Genomic DNA, 17,322 nt, shown 5'->3' with positions numbered 1-17,322 from the left:
TACCACACATCTCTCTTACCCTATTATTACTTACTCGATCAAACCACCTCACACCACATACTACCCTCAAACACCTCATTTCCAGCACATCCCCCCTCCTCCACACAACTCTATCTACAGCCCATTTTTGCTTTCTGAGATAATGTTCTCAACTTCTACACATTCTTCAATGCTCCCAGAACTTTCACCCCCTCCCCCACCCTATGATTCACTTCTGCTTCCATGGTTCCATCAGCTGCCAAATCCACTCCCAGATATCTAAAACACTTCACTTCCTCCAGTTTTTCTCCATTCAAACTTACCTCCCAATTGATTTGTCCCTCAACCCTACTGTACCTAAAAACCTTGCTCGTATTCACATTTACTCTCAGCTTTCTTCTTTCACACACTTTACCAAACTCAGTCACCAGCTTCTGTAATTTCTCACAAGAATCAGCCACCAGCCCTGTATCATCAGCGAACAACAACTGACTCACTTTCCAAGCTCTCTCATCCACAACAGACTGCATACTTGCTCCTCTTTCCAAAACTCTTGCATTCACCTCCCCAACAACCCCATCCATAAACGAATTAAACAACCATGGAGACATCACACACCCCTGCCGCAAACCAACATTCATTGAGAACCAATCACTTTCCTCTCTTCCTACACGTACATATGCCTTACATCCTTGATAAAAACTTTTCACTGCTTCCAACAACTTGCCTCCCACACCATATATTCTTAATACCTTCCACAGAGCATCTCTGTCAACTCTATCGTATGCCTTCTCCAAATCCATAAATGCTACATACAAATCCATTTGCTTTTCTAATTATTTCTCACATACATTCTTCAAAGCAAATGCCTGATCCACACATCCTCTACCTCTTCTGAAACCACACTGCTCTTCCCCAATCTGATCCTCCATATATGCCTTCACCCTCTCATATAATTTCCCAGGAATACTCAACAAACTTGTACCTCTGTAATTTGAGCACTCACTTTTATCCCCTTTTCCTTTGTACAATGGCAATATGCAAGCATTCTGCCAATCCTCAGGCACCTCACCATGATTCATACATACCTTACCAACCAGTCAACAATACAGTCATCCCCATTTTTAATAAATTCCACTGCAATACCACCAAACATGTTGCCTTGCCGGCTTTCATCTTCCGCAAAGCTTTTACTACCTCTTCTCTGTTTACCAAATCATTCTCCCTAACCCTCTCACTTCGCACACCACCTCAACCAAAACACCCTATACCTGCCACTCTATCATCAAACACATTCAACAAACCTTCAAAATACTCACTCCATCTCCTTCTCACATCACCACTACTTGTTATCACCTCCCCATTAGCCCCCTTCACTGAAGTTCCCATTTGCTCCCTTGTCTTACGCACTTTATTTACTTCCTTCCAAAACATCTTTTTATTCTCCCTAAAATTTAATGATACTCTCTCACCCCAACTTTCATTTGCTCTCTTTTTCACCTTGTGCACCTTTCTCTTGACCTCCTGCCTCTTTCTTTTATACATCTCCCACTCATTTGCATTATTTCCTTGCAAAAATCGTCCAAATGCCTCTCTCTTCTCTTTCACTAATGATCTTACTTCTTCATCCCACCACTTACTACCCTTTCTAATTTGCCCCCTTCCCATGCCGCAAGCATCCTTTGCACAAGCCATCACTGCTTCTCTGAATCCATCCCATTCCTGCCCCACTCCCCTTACGTCCTTTGTTCTCACCTTTTTCCATTCTGTACTCAGTCTGTCCTGGTACTTCCTCACACAAGTCTCCTTCCCAATCTCACTTACTCTCACCACTCTCTTCCCCTCAACATTCTCTCTTCTTTTATGAAAACCTCTGCAAATCTTCACCTTCACCTCCACAAGATAATGATCAGACATCCCTCCAGTTGCACCTCTCAGCACATTAACATCCAAAAGTCTCTCTTTCGCACGACTATCAATTAACACGTAATCCAATAATGGTCTCTAGCCATCTCTCCTACTTATATACGTATACTTATGTATATCTCTCTTTTTAAACCAGGTATTCCCAATCACCAGTCCTTTTTCAGCACATAAATCTACAAGCTCTTCACCATTTCCATTTACAACACTGAACACCCCATGTATACCAATTATTCCCTCAACTGCCACATTACTCACCTTTGCATTCAAATCACCCATTACTATAACCCAGTCTAGTGCATCAAAACTAGTAACACACTCACACAGCTACTCCCAAAACACTTGCCTCTCATGATCTTTCTTCTCATGCCCAGGTGCATATGCACCAATAATCACCCATCTCTCGCCATCCACTTTCAATTTGGATGGTATTGCAGTGGAATTTATTAAAAAAGGGGGTGACTGTATTGTTGACTGGTTGGTAAGGTTATTTAATGTATGTATGACTCATGGTGAGGTGCCTGGGGATTGGCGGAATGCTTGCATAGTGCCATTGTACAAAGGCAAAGGGGATAAGAGTGAGTGCTCAAATTACAGAGGTATAAGTTTGTTGAGTATTCCTGGTAAAGTATATGGGAGGGTATTGATTGAGAGGGTGAAGGCATGTACAGAGCATCAGATTGGGGAAGAGCAGTGTGGTTTCAGAAGTGGTAGAGGATGTGTGGATCAGGTGTTTGCTTTGAAGAATGTATGTGAGAAATACTTAGAAAAGCAAATGGATTTGTATGTAGCATTTATGGATCTGGAGAAGGCATATGATAGAGTTGATAGAGATGCTCTGTGGAAGGTATTAAGAATATATGGTGTGGGAGGCAAGTTGTTAGAAGCAGTGAAAAGTTTTTATCGAGGATGTAAGGCATGTGTACGTGTAGGAAGAGAGGAAAGTGATTGGTTCTCAGTGAATGTAGGTTTGCGGCAGGGGTGTGTGATGTCTCCATGGTTGTTTAATTTGTTTATGGATGGGGTTGTTAGGGAGGTGAATGCAAGAGTTTTGGAAAGAGGGGCAAGTATGAAGTCTGTTGGGGATGAGAGAGCTTGGGAAGTGAGTCAGTTGTTGTTCGCTGATGATACAGCGCTGGTGGCTGATTCATGTGAGAAACTGCAGAAGCTGGTGACTGAGTTTGGTAAAGTGTGTGAAAGAAGAAAGTTAAGAGTAAATGTGAATAAGAGCAAGGTTATTAGGTACAGTAGGGTTGTGGGTCAAGTCAATTGGGAGGTGAGTTTGAATGGAGAAAAACTGGAGGAAGTGAAGTGTTTTAGATATCTGGGAGTGGATCTGGCAGCGGATGGAACCATGGAAGCGGAAGTGGATCATAGGGTGGGGGAGGGGGCGAAAATTCTGGGGGCCTTGAAGAATGTGTGGAAGTCGAGAACATTATCTCGGAAAGCAAAAATGGGTATGTTTGAAGGAATAGTGGTTCCAACAATGTTGTATGGTTGCGAGGCGTGGGCTATGGATAGAGTCGTGCGCAGGAGGATGGATGTGCTGGAAATGAGATGTTTGAGGACAATGTGTGGTGTGAGGTGGTTTGATCGAGTGAGTAACGTAAGGGTAAGAGAGATGTGTGGAAATAAAAAGAGCGTGGTTGAGAGAGCAGAAGAGGGTGTTTTGAAGTGGTTTGGGCACATGGAGAGAATGAGTGAGGAAAGATTGACCAAGAGGATATATGTGTCGGAGGTGGAGGGAACGAGGAGAAGAGGGAGACCAAATTGGAGGTGGAAAGATGGAGTGAAAAAGATTTTGTGTGATCGGGGCCTGAACATGCAGGAGGGTGAAAGGAGGGCAAGGAATAGAGTGAATTGGAGTGATGTGGTATACCGGGGTTGACGTGCTGTCAGTGGATTGAATCAAGGCATGTGAAGCGTCTGGGGTAAACCATGGAAAGCTGTGTAGGTCAGTATATTTGCGTGTGTGGACGTATGTATATACATGTGTATGGGGGGGGTTGGGCCATTTCTTTCGTCTGTTTCCTTGCGCTACCTCGCAAACGCGGGAGACAGAGACAAAGTATAATAATAATAATAATCTTACCTTCTAATGCAATTTGGTTTAGGTATGTAGATGATGTTCTTTGTGTTTGGCCAACAAATGAAAATTTACAAATATTTCTCCCCTTAATTTACAATTTAGTACCTTCCATCAAATTTACTGTAGAAAACGAAAATAATGGTATGTTACCATTTTTAGATTGCATGATCCATAGACAAGGAAACAAGTTTAAGTTTAGCATATACAGAAAACCCACCAATGTATCCTCATATATTCATTATTACTCATCTCAACATGACAGAGGTAAATTATCATCATTTCAATCTATGTTCCTTAGGGCATTACATATTTGCAGTCCAGAGTTTATTGATGATGAGTTTGAGAAGATTTATTCTATTGGATCTAAGTTAAAGTACCCTAGATCTTTCATTGATAAATCCCTTAAGTTAGCAAAGAAATCATTTTATACAGTTGAGCCCAAACCTCCCATTGACACCAAGAATCTTTTAGTTCTCCCTTTTAATAATAATTTCACTTTGCTTCCCATGTTGCTTAAATCCTTTAATGTAAATGTTGCCTTTAGCAACAATAATACTATAAAGAATATCTTAATCAGAAATTCACCAGAAAATTCTCTTGGATGCATCTATAATGTGCCTTGTAGAAACTGTGATAAATTTTATGTTGGTCAGACTGGTAAGGATCTTTCTGTTAGACTTAAGCAACATAAATATAGTATAAGAACGGGACAAGAATCAAATGCCTTGTTTAATCACGTTAAAAACTATGATCATTGTATTGACTGGAGTAACGCCATCTCAATCATTAACTCTAAGTCTATTACCAAGAGAATTATCATTGAATCTTCTATTATTAAATACACAAAGAATTATAATCTTAATATTACTGATGGTCTTTACAAATTAGATAACTTTATTGTTGATAAAATTTGTAAAATGATAAGTTTATGAATGCTCGTTGTATGTTTTGGACAATCACATGTTTACCAAATGGCATCCTAGCTTTGTCTCTTCGATATATATCAACTGACTTATATTTCTCTCTTGTGTCTCCCCCAATGATATGATTATTACACGAAAGTGCACTTGGGAACTTATCATGTTTCATTTTCCCCGTGGACTCATAGGAATAAATATTCATATGAAAACTAACATTTAAGGTACTTGTAATTTACTCTATGCAATAAAACAAATCATTTTCTCAATAGAGCACATGCCAGGCAACCCCTTCATAACTAAACTCTCAAATATGCATAAATCTTGAAAATGCTTGAACTTTGGAACTTTGTGCATACATGTTAGAGAAATGGCTGGATTTTGTGTAACTTATCACCTCCTTTTACATTATTGTTTATTGCCAACAAAGTGAATAAAGTGCAAGAGCTGAAGAAGTGGTCATAAGGCTTCAGATTTCCAAAAAATCCTCTTCTTATACACATCATTTTTAGGTGTGATACAAGAATCAACACACAGAGAGATGTATTTCATCCTTGGTTATGACTGACCACATAACCAATTTTCCTGAGATTCTGATAATATCCGTTGTTTCCTGCATTATTTTTTCTGTAATGTCTCTCTCAGTAAACTTGAAAAAATCAAGTTCCTTTTAGTTATCATTCACTGAAGAAGCATTTGTTATTCCTGAACATGAAGAATCAAAACAGAAAGTCTTTTTGGCATGAATAGCACAGCTTGCAAGTTCTAGGTCCATCCCTTTGCCCTATCTTTTCCATCCTCACACCTACATACCAAGTTCCTTTTGATGGGTGTGTATGGATCATTTGCACCCTCACCATCTCCTCCAGCATCACTATGCCTTCATTTTAATAAATGGACATTCATCTTCACATGTTAATTCACTTAGTTGATCTAAGTCATATCCAGCAAAAATAGCATAATTAGTGGGGTGAGGGGATGGTGTAATTGGCTCATTGTCAGTCTGCTGTTGTCATCCTGTCCTCTCTACCTTGAACAAACACAATGACTCATGTAATTTAGATAAATGCCCATATCTTATTGCAACATTACAAAGGCTGCCATTTAGGCTTTTATTACCAATATTTGCCTGCCAAACTCCAACCCAGGAGTTTTAAATGCAAAAGCCTTATATGTACCAGTTGCACTGAACCAGTAAATTTTTACTCAGAAAGACCACTTATGTACCAAACACAGTGACTGGGTCATTCAGCCTCCCATGCGATGCTATGTCAAATGCTTTCTGAGAGTGAAGGTATAAACCGTCTACCCAGCTTTCCCTTTGGTCTAAACCAGAGGGTAGAGGATGAGAAATAGAATCATTCAAAGTTGAATTAAAGGAAAATAAGTACCAAAAAGTGCAGCTTTATCAGTTGAAGAGTTTGCTATAGACTGATTGGTTCAGAGGAGAGGGGGAAAGCTTGAGTTACATAAGTTAGTGGAGATATATTTGGTAAAATAACAAAATATCTGCCAGTACGAGTAGTCTTATCAGCACACTTTACATCAGGGTAGATCAGACCATGATTTTGGTGAAAAAGGTTTGCTAGGAGATGAGTTGTAGGACTCTATCCCATTCTTAATGAGACTGTTTTCCATTTTGTCCACTAACAAAGATGCAGCATCACCAGAGGTCACTTTTCATTCATGGTGGGGTCTGGTAACCCTTCAGCAAAAAGTCCTTTTTGACATGCAATATTAATAACCAGAGGCCTTGAAAAGAAGCTAGGCAAGAAGTTCGTTAGAAAGGATATAAGGAAGTTCTGTTTTAGTGTAAGAAATGGGGATGGCTGAAACTGACTGAAGAGTGAATCTTTGAATGCTCACAATTTGCAAATGACAAGCAAGTGACTTGATGGTAGAGACATTAAAGGCAATGGGACCGTATGAGTGAAACTCCCTCTCCCCATGTACAAGTAGATGATTACCAGAATACTGATTTTTCTTTTTTTCAGGTACCTAATGCGATCAAGGGAAATAACCTTAGGCCGGAAAGCTGCGGGTGTAAATGTAGATGTTGACCTTTCACTTGAAGGACCAGCATGGAAAATATCTCGTAGACAAGTAAGACTGTGGAATGTATTTCTTTGGTTTTAAGAAATGTATTGTCTATCTCATGACAATCCATCTTTTGCTTCATCACTTAAATGAGTACCAGGTATCTGAATTTTTCATATAATGTCAGTTATTTCCAGAATATGGTAATTAAGAGAGATGATAAACTGCTCAGGTAGAATGAGAATAAGGTCAGTAATGCTAGTAATGTGAGAATGATTTAGTGAAGATAATCAGATCATATTCCCCACATGTCGTAGCAGGTGACTAAATGGGGTAGGAGCTAGGGGGTTGAAAGCCTAATTTTCATGTATTTCTGTTTCTAAAAGATGGAAGGGAAGTAGTAGTCAAGCAGGGAGTGCTCATTTTCCTTGAAGGCTCAGGCTTGGGTTTCTGAATGTGTGTGGATTTAATCAAGATGAGAAGAAAGTAGAGATAGGTTGTGCATTTGAGGAAAAGGAACCTTAATGTTTTTGCTTGAGTGGAACAAAGCTCAAGGGTAAAGGGGAAGAATGGTTTTGAAATGTCTTAGGAGTAAAGTTAGAGTTTGTTGTAAGGGCAGAGGCTAAGGAAGCGTAGCACTACTCCTGAAGCAGAAGTTGTAGGAGTGTTTGAAAGAGTGTAAGGAAGTGAATTCTAGATTGATGTAGACAGAAATGAAAGTGGATTGTGAGAGAGGGTGATTTCTAGTACTTATGCACCTGGCCATGAGAAAGATCATGAGAGGCAGGTGTTTTGGGAGCAGATGAGCGTGTCACTAGTTTTGATTCAAGAGTCTGAGTATTGGTGGTAGAAGATTTGAATGTGAAAGTGAGTAATGTGAGAAGTAAAGTTGATAGTGAAAGAATAAAGAGAGGCATTTAGGTGGTACATAACAAGGAAGAAGTGCAAGTGATTGAGGGACGTATAAGAGAAAATAGCAGGTCAAGAGTAAGGTGCAGAGGTTGAAAAAGATGGCAAATGAGAATTGGGGTATTGGGAAACATTAGGAAAATAAGATTATTGAAATGAGGTTAATAATGTGCAAAAAAACAAGAGAACACACAGGAATATCACTGAAGGGGGCAAAATAGTTAGTGATGAATTGATGAGGAAATGGAGTAAGTATTTTGAAGGACTGTTGAGTTGTTTCATGATAGGATGGCAGATGTAGGCTGTTTGGGTTATGGTAGTATGCAAAGTGAGAGTCATGGAGAGTGGTTTGGTGAAAAGATAAGAGGCAGTGAAAGTTGTGTGTAAGATGAAATGTGGAAGGGTGACTGGAGTGTATGGTATTGCAGTTAAATTTATTAAGAAAGGGGGTGATTTTGATGTTGATTGGCTGGTAAGGATATTCATTATATATATGGATCATGGTGAGGTGCCCAAGGATTGGCAGAATGCCTGGGTAGTGTCATTGTATAAAGGCAAGGGGGATAAAGGTGAGTATTCAAACTGCAAAGGCATAAGTTTGTTAAGTGTTTCTGGTAAAAGGGCAAAGACATGTACAGTGCATTAGGTTGGGGAAGAGCAGTGTGGTTTTAGAAGTGGAAGAGGATGTGTGGATCAGGTGTTTACTGTAAGGAATGTGTGAGAAAGATGTAGAGAAACAGATGGATTTATATGTGGCATTTATGGATCTGCAGAAAGCATGTGAGAGGGTTGATAGAAATGCCTTTTGGAAGATCTTAAGAATATACAGTGTGGGAGGAAAGCTAGTAGAAGCAGTGAGAAGTATTAATCAAGGGTGTAAGGCATGTGTATGATTTGGAAGAGAGAGGAGAGCAAATGATTACAAGTGAAGGTTGGTTTGCAGCAGGGTTGTTGGATGTCACCATGGTTGTTTGATATGTTATAGGATGGGGTGAACCAGAGGTAAGGGTGAGAGTCTTGAAGGCAGGGGTGACTATGCTGTCTATAGGGGATGAGAGGCCCTGGGAAGTGAATCAGTTGTTATATATAAGATGTTCTGGAAGGAGGTAAATAAAGTGCGTAAGACAAGGGAGCAAATGGGAACTTCAGTGAAGGGCGCAAATGGGGAGGTGATAACAAGTAGTGGTGATGTGAGAAGGAGATGGAGTGAGTATTTTGAAGGTTTGTTGAACCTGTTTGATGATACAGTGGCAGATATAGGGTGTTTTGGTCGAGGTGGTGTGCAAAATGAGAGGGTTAGGGAAAATGATTTGGTAAACAGAGAAGAGGTAGTAAAAGCTTTGCGGAAGATGAAAGTCGGCAAGGCAGCAGGTTTGGATGGTATTGCGGTGGAATTTATTAAAAAAGGGGGTGACTGTATTATTGACTGGTTGGTAAGGTTATTTAATGTATGTATGACTCATGGTGAGGTGCCTGAGGATTGGCGGAATGCGTGCATAGTGCCATTGTACAAAGGCAAAGGGGATAAGAGTGAGTGCTCAAATTTCAGAGGTATAAGTTTGTTGAGTATTCCTGGTAAATTATATGGGAGGGTATTGATTGAGAGGGTGAAGGCATGTACAGAGCATCAGATTGGGGAAGAGCAGTGTGGTTTCAGAAGTGGTAGAGGATGTGTGGATCAGGTGTTTGCTTTGAAGAATGTATGTGAGAAATACTTAGAAAAGCAAATGGATTTGTATGTAGCATTTATGGATCTGGAGAAGGCATATGATAGAGTTGATAGAGATGCTCTGTGGAAGGTATCAGGAATATATGGTGTGGGAGGCAAGTTGTTAGAAGCAGTGAAAAGTTTGTATCGAGGATGTAAGGCATGTGTACGTGTAGGAAGAGAGGAAAGTGATTGGTTCTCAGTGAATGTAGGTTTGCGGCAGGGGTGTGTGATGTCTCCATGGTTGTTTAATTTGTTTATGGATGGGGTTGTTAGGGAGGTGAATGCAAGAGTTTTGGAAAGAGGGGCAAGTATGAAGTCTGTTGGGGATGAGAGAGCTTGGGAAGTGAGTCAGTTGTTGTTCGCTGATGATACAGCGCTGGTGGCTGATTCATGTGAGAAACTGCAGAAGCTGGTGGCTGAGTTTGGTAAAGTGTGTGAAAGAAGAAAGTTAAGAGTAAATGTGAATAAGAGCAAGGTTATTAGGTACAGTAGGGTTGAGGGTCAAGTCAATTGGGAGGTAAGTTTGAATGGAGAAAAACTGGAGGAAGTAAAGTGTCTTAGATATCTGGGAGTGGATCTGGCAGCGGATGGAACCATGGAAGCGGAAGTGGATCATAGGGTGGGGGCGAAAATCCTGGGAGCCTTGAAGAATGTGTGGAAGTCGATAACATTATCTCGGAAAGCAAAAATGGGTATGTTTGAAGGAATAGTGGTTCCAACAGTGTTGTATGGTTGCGAGGCATGGGCTATGGATAGAGTTGTGCACAGGAGGGTGGATGTGTTGGAAATGAGATGTTTGAGGACAATGTCTGGTGTGAGGTGCTTTGATCGAGTAAGTAACATAAGGGTAAGAGAGATGTGTGGAAATAAAAAGAGCATGGTTGAGAGAGCAGAAGAGGGTGTTTTGAAATGGTTTGGGCACATGGAGAGAATGAGTGAGGAAAGATTGACCAAGAGGATATATGTGTCGGAGGTGGAGGGAACGAGGAGAAGTGGGAGACCAAATTGGAGGTGGAAAGATGGAGTGAAAAAGATTTTGTGTAATCGGGGCCTGAACATGCAGGAGGGTGAAAGGAGGGCAAGGAATAGAGTGAATTGGATCGATGTGGTATACCGGGGTTGACGTGCTGTCAGTGGATTGAATCAGGGCATGTGAAGCGTCTGGGGTAAACCATGGAAAGCTATGTAGGTATGTATATTTGCGTGTGTGGACGTATATGTATATACATGTGTATGGGGGTGGGTTGGGCCATTTCTTTCGTCTGTTTCCTTGCGCTACCTCGCAAACGCAGGAGACAGCGACAAAGCAAAAATATATATATATATATATTTTTTTTTTTTTTTTTTTTTTTTTTATACTTTGTCGCTGTCTCCCGCGTTTGCGAGGTAGCGCAAGGAAACAGACGAAAGAAATGGCCCAACCCCCCCCCATACACATGTACATACACACGTCCACACACGCAAATATACATACCTACACAGCTTTCCATGGTTTACCCCAGACGCTTCACATGCCCTGATTCAATCCACTGACAGCACGTCAACCCCGGTATACCACATCGATCCAATTCACTCTATTCCTTTTTTTTTCATGTGTGGCGGGGTGGCAACAGGAATGGATGGAGGCAGCAAGTATGAATGTGTACATGTACATAAATGTATATGTCTGTATATGTATATGTGGAAGTGGATCATTGGGTGGGGGAGGGGGCGAAAATTCTGAGGGCCTTGAAGAATGTGTGGAAGTTGAGAACATTATCTCGGAAAGCAAAAATGGGTATGTTTGAAGGAATAGTGGTTCCAACAATGTTGTATGGTTGTGAGGCGTGGGCTATGGATAGAGTTGTGCGCAGGAGGATGGATGTGCTGGAAATGAGATGTTTGAGGACAATGTGTGGTGTGAGGTGGTTTGATCGAGTGAGTAACGTAAGGGTAAGAGAGATGTGTGGAAATAAAAAGAGCGTGGTTGAGAGAGCAGAAGAGGGTGTTTTGAAGTGGTTTGGGCACATGGAGAGGATGAGTGAGGAAAGATTGACCAAGAGGATATATGTGTCGGAGGTGGAGGGAGCAAGGAGAAGAGGGAGACCAAATTGGAGGTGGAAAGATGGAGTGAAAAAGATTTTGTGTGATCGGGGCCTGAACATGCAGGAGGGTGAAAGGAGGGCAAGGAATAGAGTGAATTGGAGCGATGTGGTATACCGGGGTTGACGTGCTGTCAGTGGACTGAATCAAGGCATGTGAAGCATCTGGGGTAAACCATGGAAAGCTGTGTAGGTATGTATATTTGCGTGTGTGGACGTATGTATATACATGTGTATGGGGGTGGGTTGGGCCATTTCTTTCGTCTGTTTCCTTGCGCTACCTCGCAAACGCAGGAGACAGCGACAAAGTAAAAAAAAAAAAAAAAAATATATATATATATATATATATATATATATATATATATATATATATATATATATATATATATGGTTGTTTAATTTGTTTATGGATGGGGTTGTTAGGGAGGTAAATGCAAGAGTTTTGGAAAGAGGGGCAAGTATGAAGTCTGTTGGGGATGAGAGAGCTTGGGAAGTGAGTCAGTTGTTGTTCGCTGATGATACAGCGCTGGTGGCTGATTCATGTGAGAAACTGCAGAAGCTGGTGACTGAGTTTGGTAAAGTGTGTGGAAGAAGAAAGTTAAGAGTAAATGTGAAGAAGAGCAAGGTTATTAGGTACAGTAGGGTTGAGGGTCAAGTCAATTGGGAGGTGAGTTTGAATGGAGAAAAACTGGAGGAAGTGAAGTGTTTTAGATATCTGGGAGTGGATCTGGCAGCGGATGGAACCATGGAAGCGGAAGTGGATCATAGGGTGGGGGAGGGGGCGAAAATTCTGGGGGCCTTGAAGAATGTGTGGAAGTCGAGAACATTATCTCGGAAAGCAAAAATGGGTATGTTTGAAGGAATAGTGGTTCCAACAATGTTGTATGGTTGCGAGGTGTGGGCTATGGATAGAGTTGTGCGCAGGAGGATGGATGTGCTGGAAATGAGATGTTTAAGGACAATGTGTGGTGTGAGGTGGTTTGATCGAGTGAGTAACGTAAGGGTAAGAGAGATGTGTGGAAATAAAAAGAGCGTGGTTGAGAGAGCAGAAGAGGGTGTTTTGAAGTGGTTTGGGCACATGGAGAGGATGAGTGAGGAAAGATTGACCAAGAGGATATATGTGTCGGAGGTGGAGGGAGCAAGGAGAAGAGGGAGACCAAATTGGAGGTGGAAAGATGGAGTGAAAAAGATTTTGTGTGATCGGGGCCTGAACATGCAGGAGGGTGAAAGGAGGGCAAGGAATAGAGTGAATTGGAGCGATGTGGTATACCGGGGTTGACGTGCTGTCAGTGGATTGAATCAAGGCATGTGAAGCGTCTGGGGTAAACCGTGGAAAGCTGTGTAGGTATGTATATTTGCGTGTGTGGACGTATGTATATACATGTGTATGGGGGGGGGGTTGGGCCATTTCTTTCGTCTGTTTCCTTGCGCTACCTCGCAAACGAGGGAGACAGCGACACAGTATAAAAAAAAGAAAATATATATATATATATATATATATATATATATATATATATATATATATATATATATATATATATATATGGGATGTATTTAGGGAATCAGTGATGGATTGCACAAAAGATGCTTGTGGCATGAGAAGAGTGGGAGGTGGGTTGATTAGAAAGGGTCGTGAGTGGTGGATGAAGAAGTAAGATTATTAGTGAAAGAGAAGGGAGAGGCATTTGGACGATTTTTGCAGGGAAAAAATGCAATTGAGTGGGAGATGTATAAAAGAAAGAGACAGGAGGTCAAGAGAAAGGTGCAAGATGTGAAAAAGAGGGCATATGAGAGTTGGGGTGAGAGAGTATCATTAAATTTTAGGGAGAATAAAAAGATGTTCTGGAAGGAGGTAAATAAAGTGCGTAAGACAAGGGAGCACATGGGAACTTCAGTGAAGGGCGCAAATGGGGAGGTGATAACAAGTAGTGGTGATGTGAGAAAGAGATGGAGTGAGTATTTTGAAGGTTTGTTGAATGTGTTTGATGATAGAGTGGCAGATATAGGGTGTTTTGGTCGAGGTGGTGTGCAAAGTGAGAGGGTTAGGGAAAATGACTTGGTAAACAGAGAAGAGGTAGTAAAAGCTTTGCGGAAGATGAAAGCCGGCAAGGCAGCAGGTTTGGATGGTATTGCAGTGGAATTTATTAAAAAAGGGGGTGACTGTATTATTGACTGGTTGGCAAGGTTATTTAATGTATGTATGACTCATGGTGAGGTGCCTAAGGATTGGCGGAATGCGTGCATAGTGCCATTGTACAAAGGCAAAGGGGATAAGAGTGAGTGCTCAAATTTCAGAGGTATAAGTTTGTTGAGTATTCCTTCTAAATTATATGGGAGGGTATTGATTGAGAGGGTGAAGGCATGTACAAAGCATCAGATTGGGGAAGAGCAGTGTGGTTTCAGAAGTGGTAGAGGATGTGTGGATCAGGTGTTTGCTTTGAAGAATGTATGTGAGAAATACTTAGAAAAGCAAATGGATTTGTATGTAGCATTTATGGATCTGGAGAAGGCATATGATAGAGTTGATAGAGATGCTCTGTGGAAGGTATTAAGAATATATGGTGTGGGAGGGAAGTTGTTAGAAGCAGTGAAAAGTTTTTATCGAGGATGTAAGGCATGTGTACGTGTAGGAAGAGAGGAAAGTGTTTGGTTCTCAGTGAATGTAGGTTTGCGACAGAGGTGTGTGATGTCTCCATAGTTGTTTAATTTGTTTATGGATGGGGTTGTTAGTGAGGTGAATGCAAGAGTTTTGGAAAGAGGGGCAAGTATGAAGTCTGTTGGGGATGAGAGAGCTTGGAAAGTGAGTCAGTTGTTGTTCGCTGATGATACAGCGCTGGTGGCTGATTCATGTGAGAAACTGCAGAAGCTGGTGACTGAGTTTGGTAAAGTGTGTGAAAGAAGAAAGTTAAGAGTAAATGTGAATAAGAGCAAGGTTATTAGGTACAGTAGGGTTGAGGGTCAAGTCAATTGGGAGGTAAGTTTGAATGGAGCAAAACTGGAGGAAGTAAAGTGTTTTAGATATCTGGGAGTGGATCTGGCAGCGGATGGAAGTGGAAGTGGATCATAGGGTGGGGGAGGGGGCGAAAATTCTGGGAGCCTTGAAGAATGTGTGGAAGTCGAGAGCATTATCTCGGAAAGCAAAAATGGGTATGTTTGAAGGAATAGTGGTTCCAACAATGTTGTATGGTTGCGAGGCGTGGGCTATGGATAGAGTTGTGCGCAGGAGGATGGATGTGCTGGAAATGAGATGTTTGAGGACAATGTGTGGTGTGAGGTGGTTTGATCAAGTAAGTAACGTAAGGGTAAGAGAGATGTGTGGAAGTAAAATGAGCGTGGTTGAGAGAGCAGAAGAGGGTGTTTTGAAATGGTTTGGGCACATGGAGAGAATGAGTGTGGAAAGATTGACCAAGAGGATATATGTGTCAGAGGTGGAGGGAACGAGGAGAAGTGGGAGACCAAATTGGAGGTGGAAAGATGGAGTGAAAAAGATTTTGTGTGATCGGGGCCTGAACATGCAGGAGGGTGAAAGGAGGGCAAGGAATAGAGTGAATTGGATCGATGTGGTATACCGGGGTTGACGTGCTGTCAGTGGATTGAATCAGGGCATGTGAAGCGTCTGGGGTAAACCATGGAAAGCTGTGTAGGTATGTATATTTGCGTGTGTGGACGTATGTATATACATGTGTATGGGGGTGGGTTGGGCCATTTCTTTCGTCTGTTTCCTTGCGCTACCTCGCAAACGCAGGAGACAGCGACAAAGCAAAAAAAAAATATATATATATATATATATATATATATATATATATATATATATATACATATATATATATATATATATATATATATGTGTGTGTGTGCATATGAACACGCACCTTCATAGAACATACAAACCTCCAACAGCCAGTCCCATAGCCTAGCTATAGCATTCCCGCCTGTGGCACAGGGGTCCCGGGTTCGATCCTGGCTGTTGAAGGTTTGTATGTTCTATGAAGGTGCGCGCGTTCATATGCACTTTATTCATATTCATATACCTCCACGTTGTACAATTAGGTTCGGTAAAATGCTATCTGCTGGCTATGTGCGCCTGTTGGGAAATAACCGGTGTAGACCCCGTTGCTCACCAACATGAGACGAAGGGTATTCAAGTACATAGTATTCGAATAGTTATTTCCTATTAGTCAGGCCCATAACCTAGCGATAGTATTCCCACCTGTGGCACAGGGGTCCCAGGTATATATATATTATTTATTTATTTATTATACTTTGTCGGTGTCTCCTGCGTTGCGAGGTAGCACAAGGAAACAGATGGAAGAATGACTCAACCCACCCACTTGCACATGTATATACATAAATGCCCACACACACATATACATACCTATACATTTCAATGTAAACATACATATACATACACTGACATATACATATAAACACTTGTACATATTCATACTTGCTGCCTTTATCCATTCCCATCGCCACACCCCCACATATGAAATGGCACCCCCTCCCATTGCATGTACAGGTGGTAGTGCTAGGAACAGACAACAAAGGCCACATTCATTCACACTCATTCTCTAGCTGTCATATGTAATGCACTGAAACCAAAGCTCCATTTCCACATCAAGGCCTCACAAAACTTTCCATGGTTTACCCCAGATGCTTCACATGCCCTGGTTCAATCCATTGACAGCACATCAACCCCAGTATACCACATCATTCCAATTCACTCTATTCCTTGCACACCTTTTACCGTCTTGTATGTACAGGCCCCGATCGCTCAAAATCTTTTTCACTCCATCCTTCCACCTACAATTTGGTCTCCCACTTCTCCTCATTCCCTCCACCTGTGACACTTATACCCTCTTTGTCAATCTTTCCTCATTCATTCTCTCCATGTGACCAAACCATTTCAATATACCCTCTTCTGCTCTCTCAACCACACTCTTTTTACTACCACACATCTCTCTTTCCCTTTCATTACTTACTCGATCAAACCACCTCCCACCACATATTGTCCTCAAACATCTCATTTCCAACACATCCACCCTCCGCACAACCCTATATATAGCCTACATCTCGCAACCATATAACATTGTTGGAACCACTATTCCTTCAAACATACCCATTTTTGCTTTCTGAGATAACGTTCTCGCCTTCCACACATTCTTCAGTGCTCCCTCCCCCACCCTATGACACACTTCCGCTTCCATCATTCCATCCGCTGCCAAATCCACTCCCAGATATCTAAGACACTTCACTTCCTACAGATTTTCTCCATTCAAACTTACCTCCCAATTGACTTGTCCCTCAACCCTACTGAACCTAATAACCTTGCTCTTATTCACATTAATACTCAGCTTTCTTCTTTTACACACTTTACCAAAATCAGTCTCCAGCTTCTGCAGTTTCTCACCAGAATCAGCCACCAGCACTGTATCTTCAGAGAACAACAACTGACTCACTTCCCAGGCCCTCTCCTCCACAACAGACTGCATACTAGCCCCTCACCCCAAAACCCTTCCATTCATGTCCCTAACAACCACATCCATAAACAAATAAAACAACCATGGAGACATCACGCATCCCTGCCGCAAACTGACATTCACTGGGAACCAATCACTTTCCTCTCTTCCTACCCTTACACATCCCTTACATCCTTGATTAAAAACTTTACACTGC

General features: G+C 41.5%; 2 protein-coding genes across 2 annotated transcripts in view; one reads left to right on the top strand and one right to left on the bottom strand.

Moving 5' to 3' along the window:
• LOC139764778 (protein arginine N-methyltransferase 9-like) overlaps positions 1–17,322 on the bottom strand; it is a 354,991-nt gene that overhangs the window by 86,189 nt on the left and 251,480 nt on the right. The window lies entirely within an intron of this gene.
• The window catches only part of Rcd5 (microspherule protein Rcd5), a 97,690-nt gene that overhangs the window by 54,872 nt on the left and 25,496 nt on the right, over positions 1–17,322 (top strand). Inside the window, exon 5 of the mRNA XM_071693994.1 lies at positions 6,903–7,011. Coding sequence (XP_071550095.1) covers positions 6,903–7,011 — 109 coding nt within the window. The remainder of the gene's footprint in view (positions 1–6,902; positions 7,012–17,322) is intronic.

Source organism: Panulirus ornatus, chromosome 4 (assembly GCF_036320965.1).
Source record: "Panulirus ornatus isolate Po-2019 chromosome 4, ASM3632096v1, whole genome shotgun sequence".
Classification (NCBI taxonomy): Eukaryota; Metazoa; Arthropoda; class Malacostraca; order Decapoda; family Palinuridae; genus Panulirus; species Panulirus ornatus.
Note: the sequence above shows the minus strand (reverse complement) of the source record. Positions and strands in the feature narration are given on the sequence as shown.